Source organism: Protopterus annectens, chromosome 6.part1, assembly GCF_019279795.1.
Source record: "Protopterus annectens isolate FY-2018-M chromosome 6.part1, PAN1.0, whole genome shotgun sequence".
Taxonomy (NCBI): domain Eukaryota; kingdom Metazoa; phylum Chordata; order Ceratodontiformes; family Protopteridae; genus Protopterus; species Protopterus annectens.
The window spans coordinates 21,920,620-21,936,249 of NC_056738.1; the positions used below are offsets into that span (position 1 = coordinate 21,920,620).

Consider the following 15,630-nt stretch of genomic DNA (forward strand, 5'->3'; position numbering starts at 1 on the left):
ATTTAAATACACGCTAACGCTAAGTCTAGCCCAATCAATCCTCAGATAACAGTCATATGACTCATTCCCCTCTGTAATCAGTATAGTCAGACACAAAAACCAACTACTCAATACATAGCTCCACGTATATAATCTACGCGGACTACGCTGGCATTGTAGAAACAAATAAATAAAATGTGCAACATGTATTGCTATAAATGGCAATGCCAATAAAACCTTAACTAAAACTATTAATGGAACATAAACAGTGAATAAAATATATACAGAATATATATACAAATCAATCAATATGGTTAAAACAAATACTCAGAAGATAAACCAGTGTAGAAAAACTACACCAAATGTGCAGGTGCTAAAGAATCACTCAAAAAATAACATGTGTTCCAGCAACAACAATGGCTGCAGTGTCCTAACAAAACTGTTGTGTGAGCAAAGAAGCTGATATAAGAATAATGCATCGAGATAAACTCTATCTAAAAAATACAATACATAATCCCCACTGTCTGCAAAAATGCAGACCCAAACGATGTTAGCTCAAATTACTAGGTAGATGAATTGGATATTGACCAATAAATGCAACTAAACAAAATATATGAAATATAATGTAAACAATAAATAATAATGCTGTAATGGTAATGAGATGTGTAAAGATATGTGAGTATAATATGCAAGATATTGTATAATATAACTCTAGTGTGTATATGTAGATATAGACTAATTATTGCAATACAAATCTAAGAAAGAATAAGAAAAAATGAAATAAGATAAATATGTGCACACATGTGTGGATACGTCCATCATGTACATATATATGCACATACTCGAATATATTAATAGGTGTGGGCACATAAACACAAGCCGGTGTATATACATACGTACCCATATATATGCGTCCCCACATGTATACCAATATAGACCAGAAAATTATTAGCTATCTTAGTGCTCTACCCTTCAGGTGCGGCTTTATGGATAGTACTTCATTTAAACCTTTATCTCTGTGAGCAGCCAGCCTGCAGATCCATTTCAGCTCTGCCTGCTCAGTGAGGTTCACAATGTCCCCAAGTCTATTGCTCTCACTCACTACCTGTAAAACCTGAAACAAGAAGCTATGTTCGTCCCCTTCTCTCAAGGTGTGCTTCGCCAGTGCACTATAATCTTCTTGTCTCCTTAAGCAGTAACCGTGATCACGTATTCTCTCCTTTAGTGTCCTATTAGTTTTTCCTACGTAGAATGAAAAACAATGCACACAGTGAGCTACATATATAACATTTCTGGTGTTACAGTCACTGTTGCAAGTAATAGTCCAGAGGTGATTCGTGATAGGGTGTCTAAAGTAATGGGATTCGTCAATGTATCTGCATTGCATGCATTTGCCACACTTACTGGTTCTTTCAAATCCAGTTTTAGGTTGTACTGCTGGGCTGGAGCTACCACATAACAGCCTCTTTAGGCTACACATGTTGCTATAAACAAACGATGGATTATCTCCTACCATATTAGCTATTCGGTTGTCAACCGTTAGTATATTCCAATGTTTCTTAATTAGCTCTTGGATAACACTGAGTCCTCCACCAAAGGGTAGAATGACTCCAAGTGGACGTATTGCATCATTATTTCTCAGATGTCTTTCTGGTTCTATATTCTCTGAGAAGTATGGTCTCGCTCTACTCTCCCTTAACTGATCCATCCTCTGGTATACCCTATCAATCTCACTTTGGGTATAACCCCTCACATTAAGTCCTTTTTCAAGTGTTGCCAATCCTGAGCGGTAGTCCTCCTCCCTAGTGGATAGACGTGAAATGCGCATCGCCTGACCCTTTATGATGTTGTTAAAAATGTGTGGGTGGTGCATGCTTTCTCTATGGAGAAAGGAAGGCTTGTAACATATTTTGCGATAGGTTTTAGTATTGATTCTCCCATCTGCCTTAAAGACTGTGACATCTAGAAAATCCACCTTCACGGAGGACGGATTAATGGTAAACTTTAAAAAACTGCTCTTCTTATTGAGTTCATGATAGAAATCAAGGAGTTCCCTCATAGTTCCTTTCCAGAGAAAGAAGAGGTCATCCACAAACCTCTTGTAGAAATAGATACGTGGATCTAATTTGATGTTGGTTTCCTCAAAGGTCGCCATGACCAAATTGGCATAGCTGTTAGCACAGCTAGTGCCCATGGCGACCCCCTTGACCTGCTTATAGCATGTTCCACTATATAAGAAAACATTATTCTCAAGGATTATCTCCATTAATAGTAATAGCAGATCAATTTTAATATCAGAGAAGTTAGAATATTTAATTAAATATGACTTCAGAAAATGTATGCCCTCTCCATTTGGTATACAGGTAAACAAAGAATTCACGTCCATAGTGACCAAGATCATATTGTTTACCTCTTCAGAATCTAGGGCTCTCGAAGCAATGTATAGCTCCCTTAAAAACTGTTCCGTATCACGTAAAATACAGTCAGACAAATTGACAAGATGTTTTAATTCCTGATCTAAGAATATGGAAATTGGTTCGGTGAGCCAACCTGAACCTGCCACTATGGGCCTAAACTCAGGCTCATAGAGGCATTTGTGTATCTTCGGAAGCCCTGAAATGGTAGGTATTAAGGGAAACTCTACTTTCATGAACTGATAAACCTCATCAGTCAGACTTCCTACCTGTTTGCACTCCAAGAGGGTTCTATCGATACTCTCCTTCATAGCATATACACATTCTGTCGAAATGGGCTGATAGGAATCATTAGTGAGCATACTAGTCATAGTTGAATGATAGTATTCAGTATCTAAGACTACAATAGGGCCCCCTTTATCGGCGGGCCTAATAGTGATGTTATTATTATTCCTTAGATTGTGTAAGGCCTCAACCTGAGGCTTAGTAAGATTACTATCTATATCAAAATATTGTAGGTTATTACTGTTATACAGATCCTTCTCAACAGCTTGAATAAATATATCAACATTACTGTTGACAGGAGGTGTATAAGTACTTCTCTTCTTGACGGGTACAACAGAATTGCCCTGATTATCATGAAATAGTAACTTAAGACATATGTTCCTAGCAAACAATCTTAATGCTAAGACAAACTGACTAATATCAACCTTCGTGGTAGGAATGAAGGATGGCCCTTTATTAAGAACCTCCATTTCATGTATAGACAGAGTATATGTGGAGATGTTATGCACTAGGGAACTTAGCCCCAGAAGTTCTGTAGTGTCTGTTGCTGCCCCATGTGAGCTTCTTTCCTCTTCGCCCCTCTGGCATAGTCGTTCTCCATGGGTCTCTTTCTGTTCAGTTTTATCGGAAAAGGGGTATCCATTGGGTTGTGTGTTTCAACTCTCTCGAGCTGGATTTTCCTTCTAACAACTCCAGCTAGAGTGGAGACAGTATCTGAAGTACCTGGATTGCCCATAGATGGTGCAACCTCTCCTGGTTCTTCGTTAGGCGTGGTGTATAGGGAAGAACTATTGCTTTCAACTGGAGATGCAATAACCTCTGCTGTCTCCGATGGATTACCATTGGTATTAGATGGAATTGTAATATTAATATTAGCATGGTTGGCAGATTCAGGACATTCGCCCAAAATGGGTTGAGTAGTAAATTTGATTCCTGAGGTTACGATATTTGATGGTTTCTTAATGTCATTTCTGTCTCTGACCATCTGTTCTCTAGTTGATGGAGCTTCTTGCATCCTCCCTGCAGTGTGGGAGTCTCTTCTCACCGGTGCCGTGCGAGGCCAGACAAAGACATGGTGATCGGCAAAGTCTCTCATGTCCCGACTCAGCTTATTCCGCTTAATGTTAAGCAAATTGGTTTCATATCGGCCAATGCGGTCAAGCAAATCATGCATGTAGATCTCACTGGGACTATCCCCCATTGCTGTGGTCAAACGTTCTTGATGGTTTAGTATGTTAGTTTTACATTCTGCCTCTATCGGTGAAAAGAACTCAATTAACAAGTGCATATATGCCCGACTGGCATTCAAGTTAATTTGTTGCCATTTATGGAGTAATACTGGATACAGGCTGCCATACGTTGGCATATTGAGGATACGTAGGCCCCTCGGTACTATGCCTTTAGCCAAACAAGCCTCCATGTGATATCGTTGAGCTTGTAGGCGTTTGACTTTGTACAGCTCATTTTCTAAGTCCCTCTTAATAGTTCTAATCTTTGCCTCATCCATTGATGCAAGTTCAGTATTGTTCACTGGTGCACCGCCATTAAAGTTGACTAATGGATTTCCATTGTCTTCCATCAAGTTTAACAGTCGTGTTCCAAATGGATTGGAATTGCCAACTACTGTGGGCGGACTCTCAGCTCCTTCCATCCCTTCTAATTGTATCGTATAAACCACCCTAATAGCACCAAGATTGAATATAAACAGATACACCCCAGGAGCTGCGTATAAAAAGTTAGATAAACTCAAAGCGACTGCTTTCACATATATAATAGTTGCTGGAATACGTGTAAGAATATAACAAGATGTTCCAAATAAAAAACTCACAGTCTGCACTTAGACAAACTTACAGTTCACAATATGTAAGTAGATGGTGGATTTGCAATGTTCGTTTCCACTCACCAAATGTTTCGGCAATGTCTCTTGGTGCTTAAACAAATTAAGGCTTGCGAAAAAGAAAATCCGCCCAAATAACTTCAATATATGCACACAGAATAAAAATCCAAACGACCTGTTAGTCCAACGAAAGTGGATTAACGTTCCAACGCCCAGCGTTAGGGCAAATACGAAATACAACCCTTCGGTTCTGCACACACTAAAAAAATAGGATGTATCAGCCACACGTGAATGTAATCCAAAACACAGTCCTCTGGATAAAAATAGATTTATTTCAAGGTGAGCGCTTTCGCAGGTAATCCACCCGCTTCATCAGACAAACAGAAACATACATTAAAACTTGATTTAAATACACACTAACGCTGAATCTAGCCCAATCAATCCTCAGATAACAGTCATATGACTCATTCCCCTCTGTAATCAGTATAGTCAAACACAGAAACCAACTACTCAATACATAGCTCCACGTAGATAAGCTACGCGGAGTATACTGGCACTGTAAAAACAAATAAATAAAATTGTGCAGCATGCATTGCTATAGATGACAATGCCAATAAAATCTTAACTAAAACCATTACTTAAACATAAACAGTGAATAAAATATATGCAAAATATATATACAGATCAATCAATATGGTTGAAAACAACTACTCAGCAGATAAGCCAGTGTAGAAAAGCTACACCGAGTGTGTAAGTGCTATAAGATCACTCAAAAAATTGGAAACATATGTTCAAGCAACAACAATAGCTGCAGTGTCCTGACAAAAACTATTGTATGGGCAAAAAAGCTGGTATAAGAATAATAAGTTGAGATAAACTCTGTCTGAAAAATTCAATACATAATCCCCACTGTCTGCAAAACTGCAGACCCAAATGATGTTAACTCAAATTACTAGGTAAATGAATTGTATATTGACCAATAAATGCAACTAAACAAAATAGATGAAATATAATGTAAACAATAAATAATAATGCTGTAATGGTAATGAGATGTGTAAAGATATGTGAGTATAATATGCAAGATATTGTATAATATAAATCTGGTATGTATATGTAAATATAGACTAGTATTGCAATACAAATCTAAGAAAAATATATGAAAAGATAAATAGGCGCACTCATGTGTGGATATATCCATCATGTGCATATATATGCACATGCTCGAATATATTAATGGATGTAGGCACATAAGCACAAGCCGATGTATACATGTACGTACCCATATATATGCGTCCCCACATGTATACCAATATAGACCAGAAAATTATTAGCTATCTTAGTGCTCTACCCTTCAGGTGCGGCTTTATGGATAGTACTTCATTTAAACCTTTATCTCTGTGAGCAGCCAGCCTGCAAATCCATTTCAGCTCTGCCTGCTCAGTGAGGTTCACAATATCCCCAAGCCTATTGCTCCCACTCACTACCTGTAAAACCTGAAACAAGAAGCTATGTTCGTCCCCTTCTCTCAAGGTGTGCTTCGCCAGTGCACTATAATCTTCTTGTCTCCTTAAGCAGTAACCGTGATCACGTATTCTCTCCTTTAGTGTCCTATTAGTTTTTCCTACGTAGAATGAAAAACAATGCACACAGTGAGCTACATATATAACATTTCTAGTGTTACAGTCACTGTTGCAAGTAATAGTCCAAAGGTGATTCGTGATAGGGTGTCTAAAGTAATGGGATTCGTCAATGTATCTGCATTGCATGCATTTGCCACACTTACTGGTTCTTTCGAATCCAGTCTTGGGTTGTATTGCTGAGCTGGAGCTACCACATAACAGCCTCTTTAGGCTACACATGTTGCTATAAACAAACGATGGATTGTCTCCTACCATACTAGCTATTCGATTGTCAACCGTTAGTATGTTCCAATGTTTCTTAATTAGCTCTTGGATAACACTGAGTCCTCCACCAAAGGGTAGAATAACTCCAAGTGGACGTATTGCATCATTATTTCTCAAATGTACTTCTGGTTCTATATTCTCTGAGAAGTATGGTCTCGCTCTACTCTCCCTTAACTGGTCCATCCTCTGGTATACCCTATCAATCTCACTTTGGGTGTAACCCCTAACATTAAGTCCTTCTTCAAGTGCTGCCAATCCTGAGCGGTAGTCCTCCTCCCTAGTGGATAGACGTGAAATGCGCATCGCCTGACCCTTTATGATGTTATTAAAAATGTGTGGGTGATGCATGCTTTCTCTATGGAGAAAGGAAGGCTTGTAACATATTTTGCGATAGATTATCTTTAACCACAGCCCAAGAACTGGCTTTGTCCTGGCAGACTGCAGAACAGCAACAGTAATCCCCTTGCACAAAGGGGGTCCCATCAACTGACCCTGGGAACTATTGATCCATATGCCTAACCAGCCTTATCTGAAAGGTTATGGTAAGTATCATCATGTACCTTATCCACAAAGACATAGGCGTCCCCCAAACTCTTGACCCAACCCAGTTTGGTTTCGTCAAGAATAAATCTTGCTTATTAAATCTAGTGGACTTCTTTGAGAATGTCAACAAAGTGCTGGATGACAGCATAACAGCACATACCGCGTATCCTGATTTAGCCACACATGTATGCAGGCATAATATTCAGGTATCATAGAGAAACTCTCCCATCTTGGGATCAACACATACATTACTAGATTGGTTGCCAACTGGCTCACAGGTAGAATGCACACAGTCAAAGTTGAGGAGTCCACCTCCACCAGTAAACCAGTTAGAGTGGAGAACCACAAAGATCTGTGCTGGGCCTTCTACTGTTTGGAATCTGTCTGAAGTCCAGACACAGGTAGATGACCTGTGGCTTACCAGGTTTGCAGATGAATGTACATTGGGTACAATCATAAGAGTCCCCCAATGATGTTAATATATTACAGAAACGGCTGACAGAGACAAACGACTGGTGCCAAACTCACAGACTAAAACTTAACACACAAAAAGTCTCATTATCCCCTTTGGCAAAGGAGTAGCTCCTGCTAATTATGATATAGATAGCACCCCTCTAAGCCGAAACTCAGTGGTGAGAGACTTGGAAACGCAGGTTGATAGCAATCTAAACTTTGATCACCATGTGTCAGTAGTGGTAAAAAAAGTATTCTACATTGCACATCTCATAACTAAGACCACAACGAGGTTATAGCTCTGCTGTACTTGACCCTTACCAGACCACTAATCGAGTACAATGCTCCCTTCTGTATGCACCTCACAAGACACCTGCAGCAACTGGAGTGACCACAGAGGATTCCGAAAAAGAAAATCCAGAGCCTCCAAAACATGACATACATGGAAAGACTGAAAGCCCTTTCACTGTACTCTTTATCATACAGGCTGATGACAGGTGACCTGTGCCTGGGCTACAGGGCAGTCTCAGATCCTGCCCTAATGGAAATGCTGCACATCTCCAAATCAAATGGGACAAGAATAACTCACTCCAGAGATCCCAACCTACCATGTGACATTAACAGAACATGCTAGAGAGACAGATACACCTTCAAGCGATTGCCGGTCTCTGGAATAAGCTCCCACTCCATGTGAAGCAGAGCTCCTCAATGATCCTATTCAAGCACAACCTTGATATTTGCATGAGTGGCCATAAATTCACCCCAGGGGTAGCATGTATATCCATCAGGGACAGGAGCAGTCGGTGCTGATCACAAAATCACTCTGCTAACAATGACCATCTAACAATGGTCAATAAGGGTACTCAGGTTTTCACACAGCCAAGTTCATAAAGACCCTAAGGCCATTAGCCTAGTAACCTCCTAAGAACCTATCAATCTTCACAAACATACATACACACATATACACCCATTTGTATACATGTTTATATGTGTCTATATATTATGTACATACATATGTTCACACATGTATGCAGGCATGAACACACACACACACACACACACACACAGAATATTCCTTGTAAGAAATGGCTGAAGGTTAATTTCCCTTCATCCAAACATGATTATTATTTTTTTTATTTCATTCATCTGTAATCACATGAAATTAACTCATTAGACATGAATGTCTTTATATATATATATATATATATATATATATATATATATATATATATAAATATGTCTTTATATATATATATATAAATAATACATATATATATATATATATATATATATATATACATACATATAAATATATATATATATATATATATATATATATATATATATATACGTGTGTGTGTGTATATATATCTATATCTATATATATCTATATCTATATATATACATATATATATATATATATATATATATATATATTCGTTTGTCGAAAGCTCATTTTTTCGACAAACAAAAGTCTGACCCTAACCGGTAATGTAAATAAAAAAAAAAAAGAAACACTGCAGGATATAAGCACGCTACAGTGGGGATAAGGGAATATACCTCTTTCCCCACTGTAGTGCGATCTCTGAGTTAGTACATATAAAGTAGTGGGAATGTGGGGAGTGTAGGGGCGCTTGCCCCCCTGCAAAACTGCCTTTGCAGTGTTTTATTTATTTAGTTACCAGTTCGTGTAAGTGCACTTTTGCAGAATTGAGATCGTACTTTTGTTTTTCGAAAGAACAAGCTTTCGACAAACAAAAGTAGACCCACATATATATATATATATATATATATATATATATATATATATATCTGTGTGTGTGTGTGTGTGAGTGTGTTAAATATATATATATATATATATATATATATATACACACACACAGACACAGACACATATATATATATGTGTGTGTGTGTGTGTGTGTATATATGTACAGATATATATGTACGGATATATGACACACAGCACAGCTTTTCCTGCTCTATTACATCCCCATCTAACAGAAGGCAAGAATGTGTTGTTAGATCAGCAATCCTGAGATAAATATCGTTTACTGCATACTTTCACGTCCATTTGTAAGCTGTGTTGGAACGTGTAGCATTAGAAAGCTTATTGAGGGAGGTTTTAAATTTTAAGGTGATATAAGGTTAGTAATAATACATTTACTATTGGATTAATACATTTTTCTGGGCAAATCATTTGCATGTGATTTGGAATTATGGGTTTCCCCATATGGGGAGGGTAGTCTGAAGTACTGTTCCATTACCCTATTCTGTCCACACACACAAGAGGGGCAGAGGTGAAGGACAAGGCCTTTTGAATAAAGGACTGCAGCTCAGGACATAGTTCACAAAGAGGTCCATTATACAATGGGCAAGTCAGAGAAAGAGTTTAATTCAAAATACAGTAAAAAAGTTGTGTTGCTTAATGTACACTGCTCACATGTACGGCTTAACATGCAATGCACAAAAGGTCCAAAGTACAAACATGTAATGCTAAAAAGAACATAAACACAAAATCTAACGAAAGATGCATAGTAATAAAAATAATCCAGAGTACAAGTAACCTCAAAATTAAGGAGTAAAATGGCACCCTATTGAAATTTTAGCACTCATAACGCAGAGTGCTGACACACCGAAAAATAAAACAAAAAAGACCAAAAATGCAAGAGAAGAATGAATATAGACTTCTACTTTAAACTTGTTTTCTCCCAGTTTGGGAAGCAAGCACTTCACACATTCCCAAACTTAAATATACCAACTCTTGAGATCACTATATTTAGGAGAAAAGGGAATATTCTGAGAAATGCCCATCTTGGACTTCATATATGTGCAAGCCCATTTTTCAGCCATTCAGTCTCCATATTATGGGACTAGCTGAAGCAGGTCCCAGCATTTCAAATGGTTACCAAGTAAGACATTTTGGAAGAGTTATAGCACAAATCTAAATGTAAGAGTAAATTATTAATCTGTCAGAAAAAGAAAACGTAAATATAACCTCAAAACATTTTTTACAATCTTTAGAGAACTGTTTTGTTGTACCTTTCATTACCATAAACTGTTGGTTTGTAGGTTAATGATGTCATCAGATTTTGATATCACAACAATAATATAATTAGACAGTTGCTTCATAATTTCCTCTGAGAACACATGATCGCCCACCTAGTGCATTCTGCAAATTTTGCAACTTCTTATTAAGGGCTACTTTTGGTGATGAGAAAAGTTTCAGAATTAGGACAACTCTTAATCAACAGCATTTTCTTTTATATGCATTACAGAGAACACTAGAAAAGATCTGCATAAGTCAAAAGTTATCCCCATTAGAAATACAGCTTCATTAAATGAAGCACCTCAATATAGTATATATAAATAATTGTACAAAACCATCAAGCAAAAAATACTTATCAGTGTGTTCCACATATACCTTTAATTAATGTATATTTAAAAATTATATTTAATGTTACCTCACAACTAACAAGCTCCCTAAATCAACCAAATAACACTGTAAACGTGAACACTGACATGCTCTGTGGCAAGGCTACAAAACTCATGCAAAAACATGCTAAATAACTTACATTTAATTTCTGAATTGGTCCTCCCAGCAATTGGGTGCCTCCCAATGGAATGGATCTTGTCTGGGAACATGTCACATGTCTACAACAAGAAAAATAGAGTATAATTTTCATCACAATTTAATCTGCACTGTGTAGTATACCACTTACTGCTTTAGTGTTTTTTTTTCCTGCCAACTTTACCTCATCCATTTGTGCACTAGTAGCAAGAGCAAATGCATACTGCAGGTTCTCCATTGCAGTTCTAGAACCAAACCCTCTACAGCCATACAGCCTTCTGTAATCCAGACGGCCTTCATGTACTGTAGGCTAAAGGATAGCAGGTGGAGATGTAGGTCACAAAGCTGTGAGATTTTGGAAAGGACAACAAGGGAATAACATACACCAAGCCTCAGGGCAGTGAAGTGTTCCTTTTTTCCCACTATTCTGAAGCAGGTTAACAAATACCAGATAAACTACTATACCACAGCTCTCTGTTTCCATCTTGATAAAAGTAAAAAAGGCCAAATGCTTAATCTAATTTCATTGTTTTAGATAATTATTCAGGTGGGCAAATCCATGATGACAAAAACATGACAATACACTAAATGATATAGAACTTACTTAAAACACTATGATATCACTACATTATTCATCTGCAAATAAAACACTCAAGTTTACGTCACTTGTTTTAAATGTTTACTACAAAGCATGTTTTAGAAAATAGTTAGATAAAGAATTTAAATAAAATTAATGAAAAAACATCTAAAATGTAAGGCAATTTGTCATCTTAGACTGGCTAAATAAGTATATTCAATCAATGAATTGTTCTCAAATATCAAAAGGAATGTGCCGTTTCTTCTGGTAATAAGACATTATTTACTTTAACACACAGGGAGATTTTAATCTTATTCCTCATATGACTGACGCACAAGGTGCGCCAAGAATGCTAAAATGCAAAAAAATGAGTAACACTTTGATGCTTAAACCATACGATAGGTTTGGAAGATGAAAATGAACACAGTGCTAAAATAAAGACACACTTTTCTAAGGTATGTGGTACATTTCTCAGCAACATACATGATAATGATGTCAAGCGAACATGTTTATTTGAGAATAAGGAGGTCTTATCAATTGTGCTATCAGAGGATGCTCCACTATTCCTTGACATAAAACTAATAAAAAGGATTAAAAGACTACGTTGGGGGTTCCTCTGCAGTATTATGTGACTCGAAATGGTTTCAGGGATGGTGGCAAGAAGAGTTGTTAAGGGACAAGTGCTCAAGAGACAGAACTCTTCTAGTAGTTGCATATAGCTGGAAAGGAGGACTGAAGGAGTGGAATGAAGCTTCAAACAAGCCCAACTATGACAGGTTTGACCTAAAAGAGTGGCAAGAACAGTTAAGAGTGATGCAGAACAGGCAAGGTCAAGGGATTCAGGGACAGCAATTGAAATGGCACAAGCTCAGAGATAGAAGTATTTCTGGAAAGAAAAAGGAAATACAACAAAAAACATTAAAATATAACCTTGATGGAAAGTCAACTAAAGCACAAAGGCATTTAGCAATAACATCAAGGCTAAGAAAGAAACAAAGGTGTGTGTATCAAACTTGGGATTCAGAATTGTGAGAACTAGTTGAGGGTGCAAGGAAATTTTTCTTTTGTTTTTCAAAGATTTTTCAAACCATTATTTACAGAAGATTCTAAATATCGGATAACAGAAGATAAACTGCTAATTATTAGGAAGATACAAATCCTTTCAAAATAATGGATGTGCAGGCAGTTATATTAATTGCCACATTACTAGACAGGAAATGGCGGAGCAACTTACTAAACTATTTTGTAAAACTATTCACTGTAAAGAAAACACCTGAAATATAAAGTAGAGTCTACAGTGGTTGTTAAAATTACACTGGTGGCTACTCTATATGCAAGATTTGATCTAAATGTGCCAAACTATACTACAGTTCAATCCTTGTGTCATTGCCTGCAAGTGTAGACCCATTGTAAATTGATTTCCTACCTTGAGAAAGAGAAAGGGAGTATTTACTTAATACAGAATGGCTACTGTTTTTCCCTTTGAGGAAATTTTGAGTCTAGAAAATGTGCACTTCAAACTGTGTCATTAAGTGAATTATTAACTGAATAGTAATCAGAGTGAAGCATCTCTTTTCCCATAACAGAGGCACAGAGAGAAAGAAGCAAAAGGTAAAACTTGAGAGAGAGCCAAGTGCAATTACTTAACTTAAAAAAAGCATATGAACGTCAAACACTGGCATAATGGCAAAAAACGTTGTGTGTTTTGGCAAATGATATTTTGCTGACAGGTTGCTTATAAGAACTGTGCCTTTAAATTGCTGGAAAGGTGCTTATCAAACTATGAACAATGAATGTACTAAGCTGTTGAAAGAAATAGGTTAGCAAAATGTTCCTCAAGTATGAGGCATGTATACAGGAAAGAAATTATCACGGCAAATAGCAGGCACGGCAAAATTGTGAATTTCCAAATTTAAGAAAGTAGCACATTACATTTTAAATGTGTAATTGAAATGAGTGAACTGTAAAAACACTGAGGTTTCAAAGTACCTGTGAATTTTGAAACAGCTGTGGAAATTCCTGTAGTAAATGCAAAGCATAGAAAAGTCATGTGCTTGGAAAGTGAAACCAATAACTGATACACGGAGCACTAGAAAATATTTGTGTCAAATCAAAGTCTATATTCACTAGTGTTCAGACAAAAATTAGTCTACTGGCATTTCTAAGAAAATTATGCCAGACAGTTACAGAATGTCTGCACTGCACTGAACAGAGGAAGTGTTCTTTTTTATGTATTTCTGATGTTTGTGCACTGGGGATTTCTTTTCATAGTTTTAAAGTATGTGCATACTTGAACTTATTGGATGCCCTCACCATTCAACTCCTATAGCACATTCATGGGCAACTACAACTACCCCACTAAAAACTAAGATACTTAAATTACCCCTAAATGTACAGGCCCAGAGATTCCTGGACTTTGTAAACATACACAATTTGGACCAGACAGTCTATACACCCACTAGGGGTGCAATTATACTTAACCTTTTACTCACAAACATGGGAGAATGCTGTAACTTCCCTAGTGTTGAATCCTTTCTGGTAAGGTCAGACCATAAAGCTGCCTCCTTTGTAATAAATTAAAAAAAAAATTCTGCGATGTCAGCTAATGCAGTAACATTTAGGAACTATTCTAATGCAAACTTCATACTATTTATTTATTTATTCTATTTACATTTGTTTACCGGGTAGAGGCAGACTGGGCTAGGCACCCATTTTCAGCGGAGACCCAGGGAGAAAAGCGTCAAGATCAGTAGTAGACAAAAACAATAGCAATGGGAAAATATAAAATACAAAACATGTTACATACATGACAGTGGCAACTGCATATTCTGAGAGCATAGCATGATATAACATGATATAGTGACAAGTTAGTAACACTTTTTTTTTTTTGTACAGAAAGAGATAAGGGAGGAAGTACAGGCAGGAACTGCCAAGTGTTAACCTGTCAAAATTAAAAGCCACCCCAAACCCTAAGAACACAGTTGTCTATATGGAATTTTTCATGGAAACCATGTACAATCATGTTAATAAATGCATAGAAACAGCTGTGCCTACAAGAAAAAAGCCCAGAACTAACAAAAAACAACCACCCTGGTGGAATCCAAACAAACAGGTTGTACACAAAAGAAATAAAAATAATAGCCAAGATTAGAATGTGCTATGCCCGGTATAATTAAAAAAAAAACACTCCTCAATCTAAACAAACTAACAGGAAGATTTAAGTCTACGAAAGTCAAGTCTGAGGTACATATATTGCCTCCCAGGCACAGGACAACCACAAGGCTTTTGTTGGTTATATCTGAAACCTCAAATGCAGTACACAGCAGTGTACAGAAGTAACTGTAAATGAAGTCACCTACATGGAGCCAGAAGATAAAGGGAAACTGCTGGCCAATGAATTCAACCCCACATTTACCCCCTACTCTTCCCCAGGCCACCTCCCAGGAAATACCATCACATAAACCTCCCCAGCTATTGAAAAGTAGCAGGTCCTAGATGTGCTCCCTAAGGCCAAAACTTGTGCACAGATGGCTACCAATAATACCGCAGGATGCCTCCTAAATAGTCTGAAACATGACCTCTTGGGACCACTAAAGTCATTGTTTAGCAGCAGCATCCAAACAGTCTTTGTGCCACACAAATGGCAAACTGTAACAGTCATCCCTCTGCACAAGGGCAGGCCATCAGTAGACCCTGGGAACTGAAGGCCTTTAAGTCTGACAAGTCTCATGCACAAAACCATGGAATTAATTATCTTGGAAATGATGATAAGAACATAGAAGCCTTCAAACACTGGATCCAACCCAGTATAGTGCAGTCAACAGCAGATCATGCCTACTCAGTTTGGTGGACTTCTTTAATAGGTCAGTGCAGAATGGTTGTTCTTGAAGTCTGCTACTCTTTGGACCAGTAAGTCTGATATTTGATTATGGTGAAGATGGCAGCCAGGTAATGTGTCATGTAACCAAGGTTCAAAGGTATTTAAGCACAAAGTTAAGGAATTTTTTTTTGATTTCTAACGAAGTCTGAATTTTGTGTTGGGATGAAAGCTGAAAAGACAAACTGCA

At 37.4% G+C, this 15,630-nt stretch overlaps 1 protein-coding gene across 2 annotated transcripts in view; it reads right to left on the reverse strand.

Moving 5' to 3' along the window:
- The window catches only part of LOC122805364 (mitogen-activated protein kinase kinase kinase kinase 2-like), a 1,562,336-nt gene that overhangs the window by 722,696 nt on the left and 824,010 nt on the right, over positions 1–15,630 (reverse strand). For both annotated transcript variants that reach the window (XM_044075456.1, XM_044075455.1), the window contains exon 13: positions 10,991–11,069. In XM_044075456.1, the coding sequence (XP_043931391.1) occupies positions 10,991–11,069 (79 nt within the window). The remainder of the gene's footprint in view (positions 1–10,990; positions 11,070–15,630) is intronic.